Source organism: Lutjanus erythropterus, chromosome 10 (genome assembly GCF_056507025.1).
Source record: "Lutjanus erythropterus isolate fLutEry1 chromosome 10, fLutEry1.hap2, whole genome shotgun sequence".
NCBI lineage: Eukaryota > Metazoa > Chordata > Actinopteri > Lutjaniformes > Lutjanidae > Lutjanus > Lutjanus erythropterus.
Window position 1 is genome coordinate 28,290,101 of NC_139326.1, and position 16,417 is coordinate 28,306,517.

A 16,417-nucleotide genomic window follows, 5' to 3' on the forward strand; every position below is an offset into this window, starting at 1 on the left:
GTCATCACCCTAAAAAAAATCCCTGAACAAAATCCTCAATTTGAATACAGTGTCATCAAATTAAACCAGATTTTTCTTAATTAAATCAGCTTTCTTTAATGAATATAACTTGTAAGTTGCATCAACATGAATGTAAGTCATGGTGCTGTTAGACTGCTGCTCGACCACCCTGTTAAAACAGCTGCCTGCCTACCTTTGTGCGTGGCAAGTGGGACAGAAAAAAGACAAACATGGATTTTTGCAGAGTATTTTGTCAGTTAAAAACACGTTTTGAAGTTGGGAAATGATTCAATCTACCTTTGAATAAAATTCGATGTATGGATTCGTGTTAATGGAAATGTTTGTATCACACGACAACAATCTGCTGCTGGAATCTAATTCTACAAATAGTATAATATTAATATTAGTGTAGCCTTATCTTTACCTGGAACTGTGTAGACATACCAGTTTTGAACAAAAGGAATAGACATGTAAAAAAATGAATAAATAAAGATTCTAATCATGAGTTAGAATTTGAATATCAACATTAGTAATGAAGCTTTGAACTATTTGGCACAGCCCTCTTGGTTTTATGTTTTACCAGAAAATGAGGATTTTGTTTTAGAGCTTGACATTATCATTCCATGCCAAACCTCCACTGATTAAATAAAGCTCCAAACTTGTTACCATTCCTGTTTTAAGTGCTGTTTGGGACAGTTTATTAAATCCTTGTTCACTGAGCATTACCACCACTCCTCTGCTGTGTTTTCATGAGCTCCAGTGTGGCCTCCAGACATTTACAGACTGCACAGTTCTGAAAAGTGGCTTTTCTTGATACATCTTCGTGGTCTGCGTCGACACTGTACAGCACCACAGGCAACTTTGGCTCTTGACATAATCGGGACACTTCGTTAGAGTTCAGTTCAAGGAGCCGCGGCAGCCATCTGCTCCGCACAAACAAGGAATCTTTGTTTCCTCGATGGGGAACTTGTAGTCGTATGTGATCTCTTCATTGATGCTTATTGGTTGCCGGGAGTAAATCACGATCTTCTTCTGAGACTCCACAGTGATGATCTTTGCGTAACAGTTTGGCTGCAGGACAAACACAAAAACAAGTGCAAGTTATTTTGCATCAAGGATCTTATTAAAGAAAACCACTGATCTGATTTGATTCACTTTAAATGGATAGTTTTGATTATTTCAGTTTAAGTGTATGGCATATTTTGAATATATTCACTGCTTTACCTTGACGTCAGACAGCCTTAAAAATAACAAATAAACAAAAAGATTGAGGCAGTGTAGACCAGCAACTCCCATGTTATGTGAGGTAAAATTACTGATTTTGCCAATGGAGTCTAGCTGCTTAAAAGAGAGTAATATTTGGCTTTTCCTGTCAGAAAAGGCTGTCTGGCGGCAAGGTAAAACAGCGAAAATATTCTAAATGTAGGTTACACTGACACTGTCCACAGCAGTACATTGCTTTGCTTCTTGCACCTGCTGGGGGTTTATCTACCACCATCTACTAGAGCTAACACACTTTAAATAATCCAAACTATCTCTTTAATCTCCAACCACAGAACTACCAGCTCTGACTAACATTGCAGCTGTGGTTGATAAATCTGGCCAAGTTCCCAAATTTAGTAGCATCAATGATGGTGTCCTGATCCACCCGGAACAAATAGCTGCTTCCAATGCCCTCCTCCTCATATCGCCGCTCCCTCATGTCAGCGATGACCTGAGGAGACAGAAAACAGATTCATCCTTGTTTATCACTGCTCACATTGCTGGAAAGCACCCAGAACAACCAGAGGGTCCCAGTGGGCAACTGGGTAAATTCAGTGGAAACAATCAGGGGAAAACCTTCTCTCTTAAAAGCTCATCAAGTACATTTCTCATGCATAATGGATGCATTATGAATCTATTTCAAAGCCTTGCCTTTTTTTTGAGTTCTTCTCACCTGTCTGATGATTTGACCCACATATTCTATCACCATCTCATCTGCTGCTATAGGCTCCATTGCAAACAGGCCCCACTCATGGATGTGACTCCGGCTGAAACGAATCCTCTTCTTTCGGAACTGAGAATGAGAAAACATGAGTTTAATTGCAAAATGAGACATTTGTTGATGGTTGTAAGAGTCTCTAACTGCTGCAAATGCTATCACTGCTGAGTATGATTTAGATGGAGTCTTTTCAGTATTTGCGGATTACATTCTTCTGTGTTGGTGCAGCATTCCCATTTCCCTAATCAATCTCAGCAGCAGTTATCTCAAAATCTCTGCAAATAAAACTGAAACGATCTGAATGTCTAAACTGAACAAGGTCTTACAGGAAATTTATTTGTTTTCAGATTTGATCCAGCCAGCTCTTACTGTCTAGTGTGTTAAGTTGTGTGCTCTGTGTTTTCCTTGCCACTTTACCAATCCAGCATTCATATGGTGTGGAAAAATGACCCTTTGCTGGTGAAAATTCACATTAACAAAGATTTTGGTTTATGACTTTTTAAGTCATTTTAAAGTAAGGTTGATAACTTTTTTTCACTTTTGTTCACATCTAATTTGTAATGTAGTATTGTGTTGTAACTGTTAGCTGATGTCCACATAGAATGACAGTACTTAGAAAAGATATGTATTAGCATTAATCCTCATTAATCCTCATAGGTGAAGGTTTTAGGGAATGTACTGGTGCAGTGATAAGCTACAAAGACAACAACAACTCCGCTCTATCCTTTGTGGTATCCATGTTGTTTCCAAGAACACAATGAAGTTAAAAGAATGACTTCCTGACTCAAGAAATGGGACAATCAGAGGAGCACCTGAATGCAGCGAAACTCTCCCCATCATTAGAGACCACGCCACTCTGAGCTGGCAGAGTGTTGTGTGGCTCAGGCCGAGCCACTTTTTGTTTGCCGTTTACAGAGTTGGGACTGTGTAGAAACATTGGATTTTTTTTTAGTGCAGCAGGAGAACCGTGAGGAGATATTCGTTGAATCTGATAAAACCAAATAGTGTATTGGATTAGAATAACACACCACCACCCCTTTAAATCTTTTTAATCAACATTTAGGGCACGAGTTTCTGTAGCAGAAGCCTAAAGAAACATCAGTTTGTCACAGTCAGTCTCATCTTTAATCTCTGTCTTTGACTGGAATGCAGCATTTTGTCGTTCTCTCACCGTCCTTATGTTCAAGTTCAAGTTTGTCATAGTTAGCCTAGTTCATGGTTCATACGGTCCTTTGTCCATGTATGTATATACGACCTAGACTTACACACTGATAAAAAGAAAACAGTTGAAAAACGGTTGGACTATTGTTCCATGGTTTTTTGCTCTATTCTGATAAATATTGTGTTCAGGAATGCTACACGCTAAAAATATCAAATCAAATTGTTGGCAGTTCTTTCAAGCTGAACGCAGGGTGAACTTATCTTTACTAACACCTTACTTACCTTCAGCTGGTTGAACTTGACCAGGTCACTATCACAGCTGAAAGAGGACAGCAGGCGACGCTGCTCAGATCTGAAGTCAGATCCAGCACGCAGTGAGGTCTGCTGCTGGGCTGGGATGCACGTTCCCTGCTGAAATATGTGTTTACATTAAGCACTGAATGGAATAAACTGAACACTGAGATCATCACCACGTCCCCTCTTTGATACCTGAGCACTCGTAGATGGGAGTTCAGTGTTTAGCTTTGTGCTGTTGAGGTATTTCAGTTTATCTTTCCTGCTGATTTTGTAGAAACCTTCAGTGCGAGCTGAGCCAGTCCGGTGATGTGGCTGCCACAATTTGTGTTCGTCACATTTCTCTGTTGGTACTTTAGACAGTGAGCAGCAGTTAAGGATGACAAGCACAGAATATGGTGTATAGTTTCAATGTGTATCAATCAAATAAGGTTACTGATTTATTTGAGGTCATTATTTGTGTAAATTGAAGTTTCAGTACCATAACAGGGCTGTACCATCATACCATGTACATCATATTTATGGTTATTATTTTATTACCCTAAAACAATTTAGAAATCATTGAACAAAATCTTCAATTTGATTAGAGCGATTCATCAGATTAAAAAATCTTAATACAGGTGTGTGCCTCCCTTTGTGTGTGGCAAACGGGAAAGCAAACAATTTTTTCACCTCAGTGTCTGATAAAAACATGTAATGTTTAATCTTGTTTCCTTTGTTACAGCTATCTTTTCCAATAAGGTTTCACTTTTTGGACTTTTCAAGTCGGACACAATCCTATGCAGCCACCACTGTAGTGCAATTCTACAAATAGTAAAATACTAACAATATGAATGTAGCCTAATCTTTACCCCAGAAATACTGGGTTTAAACAGAATAAAAAGATATGCAAAAAAAAGAAAGGTGCGCAGCAATCAAATGTTGATATAGAATTTGAATGGCAATGTTATGAACAAAGCTTTGAACTATTCAGCACAGCACTAATAACAATACAACATAGATATAAAAGCCTTTCCCACAACTGGATTTTTGTCCAGTGTGTAAGATTTAGAGAGATTTATTGGAAGAAAATAAGAATCAAATAATAATAAGTTCAGTTGTGCGGTGAAAGGTATCTTTTTCTAGTGGTTTTCTAAAGGTATTAAGCCTATCCAACTGAGCCTGCCCAAACTCAAATCAAACTAGGCCACACTGATCAAATCTGGATTGAGGTTATGTTACTACATTGCCTATTTCCCACTTAGAATATTTTCAGGAACATATTTTAATGTATTCCTTTAGTGTAATCTCAGTCATTTGGTACATGGCTTAACACAGACAACAGGATAATAACACCAATTCAAACATGATCAGTTCCTTATAAACTCACTTTGATCTAATTCAATTTCGACATGAAACTCTTATTTGAAAGGATATGAGGGTGATGTATCCACAGGGTGTCACTGATCCACCCACAGCCATTATCCTGCTCGTGCAGTCTGTCATATGTGTTCCGCAGCAGCCGGGCGTCCTCTTCATCCAGGCCCTCCTTCCAGACCCAATGAAGTATCCTCCTCTCCTCACAGAGCGAACGCCTCCTGTGAGGACGACTGTGAGAGGAGCGAGAACCAGCTATTCTTTTGAGTGATCTCTGCCAATGATGGTTTCTCCACCTCCTCTTCAGCCTCCTCAGCTGTCGTCTCCTCAATAAGGATTTCTCCATGTCTCTCCCGTTGTCTTCATCCAGAAGCCCCGGCATGTTCTCCAGTCCCTGCAGGGGCTTCATTCTCACACCTGAACTGATCCACACACCCCTCTCATCAGATGAAGAATCCGAGAGGCTGCATGGAGAGGAGGACACTGAAATGGGAGAGCCTCTGAGAGAATCACATAACAGCGGCTGTGAGATTCTCAGTGTTTGTGTTTTCCTCCTATGGACAATGTTTCTTCGAGGGAGGATGATGTCTCTTCCAGGAGTCTTTGGGGCTGTGATGTATGGATTGTTAGACAAACATGGCACAGGAGGAGGGCTGCACACCGCTATGCTTCCTTCTGACAAGGATATAGTCTCTCTGCCTGGTGTTGCTGGAGCTCTCCCAGTCCATCCCCCTCTGTCCTCTCTACCAGGAGTTTTGGGCCTGTCCTGGTATGATGGGTATGAGGCCAGGGGATCAGAAGGAGCTAGAAGGAGCTCAGTGCTTGCTGGAGAGAAGGACAGGACTTCTTCAGCAAAGCACTCACTTCCCAGTTCGGCTACGATCCCCTTTCCTGGTGTTTGTGGTCGCTCCACTTCCTCTACAGTGGGAGATGTTGGTTTGCTTCTTATCAGAAGGTCAGGGTCACCATCCACCAGGAAGCCAGTAGGAGTAGGAGGCCTCAGGTTTTCTATGTTCTCAGGTGACTCCACTGTCCAGTCAGGGCTCTCCATCTCTATGTCAAGGTGTGGCTCCGCTGCTACACAGAGAAATAACAAGGAAATGTTAGAAAACAATCTGTTTGTGTTTCCATGTTTTTTCTCGTTGTTTTGCTGTGCTTGGGATGTTTCACCAGCCAAAAATGTTGATATCTGATGTCTGGTTACGAACAGCTTGTACAATTTTTTTAAAAATTGGCTTAAAAAACAACAAAAAAAAACAAAAAAACAAAACATTAAATATGCAGGCCAATAGTAGCCCTCAGAAAATTTGGGAAACATTTTGTGCCTAAGTACTACCTCACAGAGCTGCTAAGCACGGCTGTGGACTTTAAGTATTGTTTAAAATTTATGAGGATATAGACACAATTTTTAAATGTAAAGTTGACACAAAACAAATCTTAAGCAGAGTCTATACATTACTAAACACACATAATGTGAACAGTCTGGATTCTCTCTGAAGCAAATGCGAAATGGACCTAGATGAAACAATTCCAGAAGCAATCTGGCAAAAATTATAGAGAGAATTTACTCCTCCTCAGTATGCCTTAGGCACACTGTGGTTCGGTTTTAAAATAGTGCATCGTCTTCATTGGACCAAAGACAGATTATTTAAGATTAAGATGGCCCTATATTGCTACACATGTTTTGGTCATGTCCCAAGTTTGCAATTTTTGGCAATCTATCTTTGAGTCATTCTCTAGAATATGTGGAGAACAAGTAGACCCATCTCCACTGATTTCATTATAAGTGTGGCTCTAGTGGATGCTCCTCTCCCTGGGTGCTATATAAATATGATGGCCTTTTGCTCTCTGTTGGGCAGAAGGCTTATTTTGTTCAAATGGAAAGATGTTCTCCCTCCAATGGATTAGAGAGGTTATGTGTCATATCCACCTAGAAATTTATTTCCCTTGTAGAAGGTATGGCAGCCACCAACATATCTACATAACCCAGGTGTATGTGTGCTTATTATTATCTATTTTATTCATTTATTTTTCTTTTCTTCTTTTACTTCCTAAATTTATTGTTATTTGCATGTCACATTTTTATATTTTGCATTTACATCTTTATTTAAGTGTACGTGAGTCTGTGAATATATATTTACTTAAGTGTATTTTTGTATGGATATCTGCTGTATGTAGACATACTGATGGTCCAGTGCTTAGGGGAGGGTGGCACTGGGGAGGATGGACAGGAACTTAATTTAACTGTCCTGTGTAAAAGTCGTACGTCTTTTTGTGATATATTTGAAAATAAAAAACACCCTGAGGATAATCTGTAAACATGTAAATTATGAATGCTGAGAACAGTATGTCAGTATATCAATCGATATCTGTAAATGCTTTTATTGTTGACTTTATCCCCATTGGGGGACAGAAATCTGGAAATTTTCTGGCATCTAAGGGAAAATTTGGAATCCCGATTTAGCAAACAATTTTTGACAGATATCAAACATTTGAACAGTCCTAATGCCGTACTTCATTTAACAAATAAAATATTCTGGACATATAACCTGGATGACCTATCGGTGACAGGAGCTGTAGATGATCCGGGGGTTCACTGGTTTGGAGCTCCATGATGTCGTCTTGTTGACAGGAGGTAAACTGGTTCTGCTCGGCGTCCTGAGCCGACCAGTCCTGCAGGTCCAGCTCCAGCTGAGCACCGGGGGTTAGCGGGGCTGAGGGGGTGACGGGGGGCTCAAGCTCCATTGACTCTTCCTCATCCTCTGATGATATGACTAAACACTCGCCGCTCCTGTTGTCCTCATCGTCCTCCTCCATGTCTTCATCTTCAGGACTAAGGTCAGAGTAGGACGAGTCCTCGAAGCTCTCTGAAGAGAACGAATCAGACGAGTCGATGTCTGACGAATACTCACTTTCCTCCAAGGAGCTGCTCTCTGAAGAAGTCTCTATAATAGAATAAAGAAACAAATATATTTTCTCATAGGGTTGATTATTCATTTGTGCTGAGTGTTGCAGCTGTGTGATGTTTTAACGTACCGCTGTCTGAGCTTTCAACACCATCACTAGTTTGGGAGATGACAGCATCTTCATTCTCTGTGTGTTTTTGTGCCAACTCCTTTTCTTCCTCCAAATGATTATCACCATCATCAAGATCATCTCTGTCACACTAATAACAAAAGAATTTCACACTTTCAACATATAGACAGTTTATCATATCTAAACTTTGTATCTGTATTATATATAGCATTTCATAGTTTTCTGTTAAAAACTGAAAACAAAGTAGTGACACCACACTGCAGTTCTGAAATAAGGTTTTGTTTTCATAATTTCACAATTACGCACAAATTAATCATTTTAATAAGTTGTCTCCTAGACTTCTCTGAATTAGATGAACATGCTGGATCATGAATGCACAGTAACGTAACATGAGAAGGTCTGCAACTGAGCTAGAACAGTTGGCTGAGTCAACATGTCAGCACAAGATATTTTAGTCTCGAAATACAGAAAAAAAAAGCAAGACCTGCACTGTGCTGGGGTATGGGTATCGGCAGATATTTAAATTTAAGTATTGAAACTGAAAAAGAGTGGATTGTGCATCTCTGCTATTTACCAGGATTTGAAGATCATCATCAGCTGGCAAAATAGCATTTTCCACTTTGTCTGATACTGTTTCTTCGTCTTGAAGTGAGTTGTCCTCTTCTTTCCTCTCATCATCATCATCGTCATCACTGTCAAGTGCATGTGGCCTTGCATGTCTGCGTTTGGCTCTCTCAGGTGCAGGTCTAAATATGTCATCCCCCTCTTTCACAGCTAAAACCACATGGAACAACAGGGAACAACTGTTAATTTCCTTAACAAAAACTAAGATAAAATGTGTTCATCAGTGACCATTTTTCTTGTGACTATATCAACATGCAATATTGTTGGCTAAAATAGACAAGACTAAAATGAAGTTTAAAAAAATAAACACTTGATAAAAGAGATGACAAAATTTTCTAGACTTTTTTTTTCAATTCAGCAGTTCTGTTTCATCTCACCACAAAGAAATTGAGCTTGGTTAATAAAGCATTTTTTTTTTTTTTTTTTTTTTACTATGTTAATCCAACTAATGAGGTGGTGGTGTTACATTATGTAGGCTGTGTTGTGGATCATTCAGCCTGTGGTCTTCATCAGATAATGATAGGATAAAATCTCATCTTAAACAAATTTGACTCAAATAACAATAAATTATTGGTTCTGGTTAAACCAGATTGACTGAAATGCTCACTATTATGTGACAATGACGAAAACAGACTAAAATATCAAGAGTTTTCATTGACTAAAACTACACTAAAGTAAACAGTATGATTACATATGATTAAACTTACGGACTATGGGCATTTGACACAGGACTAAGACTAAATAAAAAAAAAGAAGCTGACAAAATAAACACTACAAAGACAGTTACGTTAGTATATCGTAAATAACTGTTAACTGCATTAAAAGCACACTGACCAGAACTTTCATGAGTAGAACATGACAGATTTTCTGTCTCCTCTGATGTAGCAGGATCATCGGCTCTTTTCCTTTTTACCTGCATGACAGAAGGTTATTTCACATTAATGTATCACTCAGGGGTCAAATGCTGTTTCATATTACAGTAAGCATATTAGTTTACCTTGAAAGACGGCAGGGGAGGTTTTTTGCCCTGTGTACTGATGTGACTAAGGGGATTTAGCAGTTTGTTCCTCTCTTCCACACTTGCTGCTCCACTTTTCAAAGGAGGTACTTGCATCTTATGAATAAAACAACAATAATAATGAAAATACTGGCTCAAAAAGGACAAAGTTTTTTTTCTCATTCATGTACTTTCGTGGACCACTTCATGAAATAATAAGGAATGAGAAGATCTTACCTTTGTTTTCTTCTCTTGACAGTCCCACCAGTCTTCAAAAGTCTTGAAAGCAACCCCTTCGATCATTCTGCGTGTGATGTCTTTCTTAATGATTGACTTAAGTTCATCAACGATGACTTCTAAAACTTTTTCTACTGTGACCTTATGAGGGTTTTCCCTCACAAGCGGGTAGTCAGGTGGTGGCACAAAGGGATTAAACCTAGGAAAAGGTGGAGCAGGCCAGGGTGGTTGAGGAAAAGGTGAAGGTGCACTGCCATGCCTTGGAGGATTCCCCTTATCCAAAGGGCCTGCAGGCGGCATGGGCACAGGGAATGTGTGCACAGGAGGAGGTGGAACTGAAGGTGGCACCAACAAAGGTGGAGGGGGTCCAAGAAAACTTGGTGGAGGAGGAATAGTACGAGGAGGTGGAATAGGGGGAGGAGGAATGGGGATGCCAGTGTGACGGCCAGGTGGTGGAATCCAGCCTGGAGGTGGGATGGGGATGGTACCATTGGGCAGGCGAGGTGGGACAGGAGGGATAGATGGTGGAATAGATGGGGGGAAAGGAGGAATGGGGAAAGGGAAAGGGGTGGGTGGTAGATGGGAGCATCCAGGCCTGATGGCAGGAGGAGCTGTGGAGTTTAGGAGCTGAGTGGTGCTATTGAGGGGAGAAAAGGATGGTGGCGGAGGGAGAGCGGAGGTCTCTTTTGTGGGTGTCATAGTTGAGAGCTCCTCCTCATTTGCTGCATGATGCTCCTGGAAGACAGAAAAAATCGGAGTTACTGATTTACAGTACAACATAAATACTTCTAAATAGACAACAAGATAACCACTTTAAGACCCCATTTAATCCTGGTATTAAAATATAGTCTGTATCCGTACATTTATTATTATTATTATCAAGAATTTGTCATGTACACTATTTTACAAAGTTAATAGATTCCTCTAACTCAACAACTCAGAAAACTCTGTGAATTTTTAAGGGAGTTTGGGGCTGATGTGCCAAAACCTCAGATTATTCACAGAGAGGACAGAGATCCAATCTCAATGAGGATTTCACATTTAAAATACCAGGTGTAAAGGCAAGATCAGATTGTTTATTATCTGTATCAGGTATCGAGATGCAGATCCCACCTAAATACCAGGGCTGTAACTGTTTGTGATTTACGTAAAGATCTAGAGGAAGTACCTTTGGACATAATGACTGGAACCTTTCTGCATCTTTTTCGTTGTTTAGCTGAGTCCTCCTTTCAAACTGAGTGAAATCAGATGAAGCGGGAGACTGCAAGTTTCTTGTAAGAAAGGACACAGCTCGAGTAGTTTCATCCTCTTCGTTTTCAGTGAGCCATGATGGACTGGCATCTGCTGTGTCATTGTAGGAGCACTGACGGTTTGTTGTGAAGGATCCACAAGAAGTTGGGGTGCAAATGAGTGAGTCATCTGAGAGAGGGGACGTGTTAGCAGAGCAGGGTGATGTTGGGCTATCTTGAGAGTGAACATCGGTCTCCAAAGTCTCTCTAACAAAGAATGAAGGCTCAGTATTCTGGCTGTTAATCAGCAAACTCTCAATACGGGAGTCCAGACTCTCTACCTCTGGCTGGGGGCTGCTAGAAGAACAGTTATCAGCAGATGGAGATAACTCTGTTATGCACGGATGGTCATCAAGTTGAGAGGACGCTGCTGTTTGCTGATCAGCTGCAAAATTAATGCTCAGGATGCTGAAAGAGTTGCAGTTCAGATGTAAAGACTTGGAGGTGGCGGTGACCACGTCTCTGGACTCCTGACAGGGGGAGGTGAGGTTCAGGGAAGCTTCTGTGTGATTGTGATTAGAGGATTGTGCATTGTGACCCCACACTGCAAGCTGCTGGCTGCTGCTTTGTAATTGGTTAGAGAGGCGTTGAGGTTGGCAGTGCTTCAAAAATGAGCTGACATCTGAGACTTCGCCAGATCCCCTGTGATACCTTGCGGGTTTGCGATGGCAGAGCTCTCGCCTTAAAGGTTTATGAACACTATATGTGGAGGGCTCCCCCTGGAGGACCGGAGTCGCCTGAAGACTGGAGTAGCAGGAGTCCTGGGAGAGAGGAGTAACAGACAAGCAAGGAGTGCGGGGGGTTCCCTGAGAACGTGGCGTAAGCCCAAAGCTGCATGGTGTATCCTGCCAAATACTGGAGTAGGCTGTGTCCAGAGAGAGGGGGGTGGCGATGCTGGTGGGACTGGAGATGCTCAACTGTCGCTGAGTGGCTGAACTACCCTGTGAGAGATGATAATACAGAGAAAACAAATCAAATAATCAGACTTTATTCGTTTAGCACTTCTCGAGTCCATCATACAATGAAACAACGCCCACACACCCAAAGCAATGCCTTTGTCATAAAAGCTACTACATGGAATTTATTTATTAATTTATTATGTTGTTTTTGGAGCCCCCTGTGGACAAAAGTGGTAGTGTTTCCACCACCTTTACCATAAAATGTAACATCAAAAATAAAATGATCAAAATAAAAATCTCCTCTGTTTTCCTTTTAACTTGCTAATGTACTACTCACTGTAATGTCAGCTTCATCTGATTCCAACCAGACATTAAGAATAACAGCATAGAAATAGACGACCTTCTTGCTGATGGTCTTGTTTACTTATGTAGATCACATAAAGGGCATTGATGCTAAATTAAGACCAGTTAAAAACAACTCTAAAACGCACTAAAATGAGAACAGCACTCATTAAAAACAGGAATTGAGGAAACACTATCTTAAGTGAGGAAACGCCAGAAAGTGAAAATAGAAAGATAAGACAAATAAATTAAAATTCATCAATAAATAAAATGTACAAACAGTAGATAAAAGTAAAATAAATAAAGATACTAAAAGGAAGGAAGGAGGAGGAGGAAGAGGAGGAAATGTATTGATATGAATAAAAATAAAAGGTAAAGCGTTTAAAGAAAAATAATCAAGAAAATAAAAGTAAATAACTATATTAATAATACTAAATAGATATACACAAAGAAACTTATTCTAAATAAAATAATGAATAAAATAAAATAAAAAATATTATCCTTAGTTTGGATTTTTTTTTTTTTTTTGTTGTACAAGGTACTTATCAATAGTATATTATCTACAGTAGATGGCGGTTTTTATGCACCAAGTTTGAAGAAGCAGCAGGAGTAACTGTAAGAAGTCAAGCAATGTACTGCTGTGGACAGGGTCTGCAGCAAAACAAACTTTGTTCACCTAAATAAAGACTCACTTAAAAATGTCAGTATCAGTTTATGTGTATGCAATATATAGCATATTTTCACTGCTTTACCTTGCAGTCAGACAGCCTTTTCCAAGAGGAAAGTGCTGTTATAGAAGCCAAATATTGCTCTCTGTAAAGCAACAAGACTCTTTCACAAAATCTGTAATTTTACCTCACAGCACACAGGAGTTGCTGGTTTTCCACAGCTACCTACTATAATGGTCAGTTAATTTGTTTGTGTTATTGTGTGACTTCAGTGAATCCACACTAATGCTTTAAGACAGTGAACTAACACAAAAACTAACAAACTAACGAATGGAGGCAACGGTAGATGAGTAACCCCCATCTACTGTAGAATATGGATAAGCAGCTCATACAAACCCAATTAAAAAAGAGTTCAAAACATTATAAGCACTTTTAAAAGGTTTACCAGCAAACTGTCGATTAAGCTCTGAAGAGTTCGTTCATTGCTGCCCACTGGCAACGTCCAAGGAGTGTAAAGGCCACGCAAGAGGAGCTGAAGATATCGAGCCCTGTTTTCACCTGAGGAAGGTTGCATGTTAGTGTCAATTAATCAACATACAAACAAATTCAACAAAAGTAAATCTTGGAAAAACAGGTTAAGGCCTTTCTTAAAATAAATACTAATATTCCCTTGAGTACAAGAAAAAAATGACATTTTTTATACAATCAATCAAAACAATCACACCAATTTGACTGATACACACAAAAAAACAAGATTCAGGAAAATAAATAAAAACAGATCATCCCTCATTTATACCTTCAATACATAAAATATGCGGCATTCATTTGGTGTTACCTTTAGGATCAATTTCCACATGGATCACATTTCCCATCACTGACGTCTGATGGAGTTGCTGAACAGCGTCTTTCGCCGCCCCCACTGTGTCGAAGACTACCTTTGCGATCCCTAAATGCTTCTTGTTCTTAGGATTGTAAAATATTTCCACTTCTTCAATGTTTCCATATTTCTTGCACATATTAGTCAAGAACAACTCCCTCACATTGTCGTTCAGCCTGGAAAATGTCACTTCTTTGGGAGGAACAGGACCGACGTACCACTCGTCAACCTGAAAGGACAAAGGACAATAGCTATTTTTGTCAGTAAATGATTATTGTATGTATGATTATTATAATGACTATAAAGACTGATGATGGAATGTAACTAATTACATTTACTTAAGTACTGTACTACTAAGTACAACTTTGAGATACTTATAATTTGATTCAGTATTTTCATTTCATGCCACTTTCTACTCCACCACAATTCTAAGATAAATATTGTATTTTTTAATCCACTACATTTATTTGTAGGGATGGGAACTGAGAACTTGATCCATTTGAATTGTATATAAGTTTATCAGTTCCTTTTTTCAATGCAAGGCATGTTTTTCTAACAGTCGCACACTGCAAAACAATGCTGTCAAACTCATGTGTAGAAGAATTACAGGAGCACCACAGCCACAGATACAGAATATCCTACTTTTACTTAAGTAACACTGTCAATACGGGACGTGTCTTGCACATTTTTTACAGTGGTGTTTTCTCTGGATATTGATGAAGATTACCTTAAATTTAGCTACCAGAAGGTCAGTCTTGTTGCTTTTGCTCCACAGTCGGCAGATGCGCGGATCTCTGACTGTATCCACAGGAAACAGACCTAAATCCTCCACCTGTTCAGGTAAACAACACCCATCATCATCATCATCATGGAAAACAGACACGTTTGTTTGGCGCAGTATTACAGCGGGAAAATATGCAGGCAAGTAATTATCTTTGAATGATTAACAATAAGCAGATATGTGAAGATGCTCACGGGGATGTTAAATTGTTGTCCATCATAGCGGTAGACTTTGTACAGTCCTTTTGTTAGTGCAGGGTCAATTATCAACTTGCAACTTGTCCAGTGCTGAGGCGGTGTCTCTCTCTCAGCACTCTGGTTTTCGCTTTCCATTACATTCGTCAACACCTGCAACATAATAATGTCGGTTACCTCGCTGACATTACTGCTTCACTGGAGGTTAACACGCCCCGACAGGTGATGGAGGACAGCATCACCTGTATCCTCCTCTAAAAGATAACAGGCTGTCCAGTGAAAATAAACACTCAAAGTTAAAGGATAACAAAATATTATTATCTCCCGTACCTGGACCAAAGTTTTATCCTTTGATGGAGCAACATTGTGGAGAAGCTGTTGTTATCCTCGGTGTTTTCACAGTTCATCGCCCAGAGGTTGGAGGATGGATCCATCCGCCGGCGGAGAGAGGCGGAATATAGATCCGTCTGTGAGGCGGAAGAACACAAAAGGTAGGGGGAAGGTAGGCGAACAGGTAACAGGTGTGAAATTTCTATGCACTTTCAAGTATTTCTATGCACCTTTATAATGCAAAAATATATGTTTTTTGTTATTGAAAATCATAAATAGGTCATATTTGTAGAGTGTGGTGATATTAACAGCTTATAAGGCCCATACTGCACAAAGCATATTAAGATTACGATTCATGTACGACAGCTTCCTTGCTTACTATCAATAAGCAGTAATTAAGAGGTTACTGAGGGAAAACTCAGTTACTACCAGTTACTAATAGCCTAGTAGTTGTTGAATATAGTCATGCAGAATAAGGCATTAATAAGTGCTTTATGCTTTATAATGGTAAATAACAAGCCACTAAGTTACTAAAATGCATGCAAATAAGCAATGAGTTAATAGTTAATATAATATTAAGCAGGGGTGGAAGTAACTAATCACAAATAATCAAGTTACTATAATTAAGTAGTTTTTGTGGTACTTGTACTCTATAAGTAGATTTTCAAGTCTGTACTTTTACTTGTATTTAAGTATTCATTACACCATGTAATCTGCAAATTTAATTAACGTCCAGACCTTTCATCTACATTTTTTGTAGCCAATCAGGTGATCTAATTGCAAGCAGACCAATGAAAATCAGGACATGGATTTTATAACTAAATGCTGCAGCAGAGCAGGTTTGGAGTGAGGATGATAATGATAAATCATTAATCGATTAATCAGCCTTATGATTTTAATAAATTAAAACTGTATCCATGAATATTTAATCAATAGTCTTGAAATAACAGTAATTGCACTTGATTTGACATTGTTTTGTCTGGCAGAGCAATTTGTTGAATACAGAAACTGAAACTTAAAATGAGAAAAAAGTTTTCAAAAATGTGTTTTGTATCTTATAGATGAATAATTAACCAATTGTTAGCATTTTCAACTATCAGTTAAGGAAAAACAAAAAATTGCAACCCTAGTTTGTAGAGGTGACTGTGATCACTGAGCAGAACAGAACAAATGACTGGAGAAACTTAGAATGAAAATTTGGAGAAACAGAAGCATCTTTGATTGATTCGCTGCTATTGATAATGTATTAAACATCTACAGTTAAAAAAATAACTAATACTCTGGTTAGTTTTTGAGACAAGTACTTTTACTTGAGTATTTTTCTAACACCAATGCTTTCACTTGTAATACA

General features: G+C 39.2%; 1 protein-coding gene across 2 annotated transcripts; it reads right to left on the reverse strand.

Annotated features, from left to right (window-relative positions):
- Nucleotides 1–410: 410 nt before the first annotated feature.
- LOC146320594 (histone-lysine N-methyltransferase SETD1B-A-like) lies at nucleotides 411–14,874 on the reverse strand. Of its 2 annotated transcripts, none has more exons than XM_084729588.1 (17): nucleotides 14,737–14,874; nucleotides 14,489–14,593; nucleotides 13,720–13,990; nucleotides 13,330–13,442; nucleotides 10,855–11,916; nucleotides 9,687–10,421; nucleotides 9,450–9,566; nucleotides 9,287–9,365; nucleotides 8,403–8,602; nucleotides 7,829–7,958; nucleotides 7,342–7,737; nucleotides 4,853–5,869; nucleotides 3,632–3,798; nucleotides 3,425–3,553; nucleotides 1,937–2,056; nucleotides 1,577–1,714; nucleotides 411–1,071 (listed from the first exon to the last, which is right to left on the reverse strand). In XM_084729588.1, exons 1-17 carry the CDS (start codon nucleotides 14,872–14,874, stop codon nucleotides 898–900), a joined length of 5,091 nt encoding a protein of 1,696 aa, XP_084585714.1. In that variant the 3' UTR covers nucleotides 411–897. The 2 variants fall into 2 exon arrangements, with proteins under 2 accessions (XP_084585714.1, XP_084585713.1); XM_084729587.1 differs by having other exon boundaries at nucleotides 9,281–9,365.
- Between the last annotated feature and the right edge of the window lie 1,543 nt (nucleotides 14,875–16,417).

Excerpts from the sequence above, each read along its gene's own strand:
- LOC146320594 (XM_084729587.1), bottom strand. The coding sequence starts at position 14,874 with ATGGAAAGCGAAAACCAGAGTGCTGAGAGAGAGACACCGCCTCAGCAC. Across the intron at positions 13,443-13,719 it reads TGTGGAAATTGATCCTAAAG|GTGAAAACAGGGCTCGATAT; the intron begins GTAACACCAAAT and ends AACCTTCCTCAG. Across the intron at positions 8,603-9,280 it reads TCATGAAAGTTCTGGTCAGT|CTGTGAAAGAGGGGGATGAC; the intron begins GTGCTTTTAATG and ends ATGTGGTTTTAG.